At 40.1% G+C, this 2,015-nt stretch overlaps 1 protein-coding gene across 1 annotated transcript in view; it reads left to right on the forward strand.

Annotated features, from left to right (window-relative positions):
* Positions 1–2,015, forward strand: part of ZNF354C (zinc finger protein 354C) — a 26,442-nt gene that overhangs the window by 13,348 nt on the left and 11,079 nt on the right. The window contains 2 exon segments of the mRNA XM_012650002.1: positions 811–937; positions 1,455–1,550. Coding sequence (XP_012505456.1) covers positions 811–937; positions 1,455–1,550 — 223 coding nt within the window.

A 2,015-nucleotide genomic window follows, 5' to 3' on the forward strand; every position in this document is an offset into this window, starting at 1 on the left:
TTAACTGGAGTTATTTTGGAAGAACTAACTTTCTCAACAGTTCCCTCTTTGCACCTTTATAGTCTTTCAGGTCCTTTGGTTCTTTTAATTTTCATAGTCAATGGAAACTCATCTGATAATACAGCTTAAAGTTGTTTACCTGAATTCAAATCCTAGCTTCACCATTTTCTCACAGTATTACCTTGGGAAGGTTATTTAACCTTTCTAAACCTGTTTCTTCATCTGTAAAATGATTTAATTACAGTATCTTACTTAAAAGATTTTTATGAGACTGAAATGAGATACTATATACAAGGTTTCTATCATAGTCTCTAACATATTCCATAAATATTAACTAGTACTGTTTTTATTGTTTGCTTGATATCTCAGAAATACCTTGATGTTTTTGTTCTGCTGATGGTATTTTCCTAGTTTCCCACCATTTCTCTCAATATATTCTGATTTCTATTTTTTTATTTTATTTAATTTGGATTTTGAGTGGGAGGGAGGAAGTAAATATATGTGCTCAGCCACTTAGGAAGATCCCAGGCTGGAATTTAAATTACCTGTTGGTAAGGACTTTGCCCTTTTTCCCCTGCCCTTACCTCCACCCATGTGGCGTGTGTCTTTACCCCCAACTGGTACTCGGTAAATACTTGTTTAATTAAATAGTTAATGGATGGTTAAAAAAATTACATAATTAGTTGATTTGAAATACTTAGAATCCTGAGACATTTTCAGAATTGATTGCTACACATCCAGTGTCAACTTCTTACCAAGTCTTCTGTCAAAGATGATGGTCCTTGAGCAGGAATGGGTTTGCTGTTCCAGGAGTCTGTCACGTTCAGGGATGTGGCCGTGCTCTTCAGCCAGGACGAGTGGTCGCACCTGGACTCTGCCCAGAGAACCTTGTACCGGGAGGTGATGCTGGAGAACTACAGAAACCTGGTCTCACTGGGTAAGAATTTTTGCATATAATGAAGAGTCTGTTATGGGAACATCTTGCAGCTCCATCCTTGGGGTTGAGTCTGCAGTTTTCTCCCCTTTGTACCCCTGGGAAAGGTCAAATTGCTGTAGAGTTGCAAATATACGTTTTTGTTGGCGATGCCCTTTTTGCTATTATTTTCTCCTTCCTCTGCCCTCTGTATGCTCCATCCCCAATCAAAGTTTCCTCCTTGGAGTATGCCAATGGAGTATGCCAATGACTAGATCCCCATTGAAATTCTGAAAAACATAGAGGAGGAACACCCCATCTTAGAAGTATTCACTGCCAGGGCCTTACATTGTTTCTGAACTGAGACCTTCCTCCTGATGCACACGCTGAAAGCTCCAACGCCCTCAGAACTGCTGGTGTTGCTCACTCTGCCGCCCAGCACTGCTTTCTTTGCCTTGTAGGTTCAGAGTGAGTGCTGCGTCGGTGCTGGGATTGCTCTTCGTGCCATTAGTTCAAACTCCATTTCTTTCCTTGTGAGCAGGGATTCCGTTTCCAATGCCAAAGGTGATCTGCCAGTTGCAACAAGGAGAGGATCCCTGCACTGTGGAAGGAGAAGTCCCTTCAGACACCTATATAGGTGAGTGAGAGACCCAGAAATGGGCACAAGGGAGTCTTCTTAGATGAGCAGGTCACGAGGAGGCAGTACTCTGGAAACTTTCTTGGAAGGACTGAGCTTTGTTGAGATTCTCAGGGCCAGTTAGGTATAATTTAAGTTGTGTAAATTATATTAAGTATACACAAATACCTAATTGTAATGATCTAGTTTTAATCTATTTTCAATTATGGATTGATTAAATAAAACCAGGTTTTAACCCAGAGTACCTTGAAATCAGCTGAAGCTAAATCTTTTCACCTAGAATTGGAACAGAGCTTGGGGCTTGGGCATGTTTCAGAAATTTAGGACATTGACTTCAGATGTCTTACAAATTTTCATTATTTTCAAAAGATTCCTACATAGAGAGTGCAGTCTTCTGGTTATAGCTTATCAGAAGAAATGAGTATGTCTGTTTCTCCTCATGGTCAAATAAAAAGGGGAAAAGCG

The sequence above is a fragment of the Propithecus coquereli genome, unplaced genomic scaffold (genome assembly GCF_000956105.1).
Source record: "Propithecus coquereli isolate 6110/MARCELLA unplaced genomic scaffold, Pcoq_1.0 Scaffold308, whole genome shotgun sequence".
NCBI classification, from domain to species: Eukaryota; Metazoa; Chordata; class Mammalia; order Primates; family Indriidae; genus Propithecus; species Propithecus coquereli.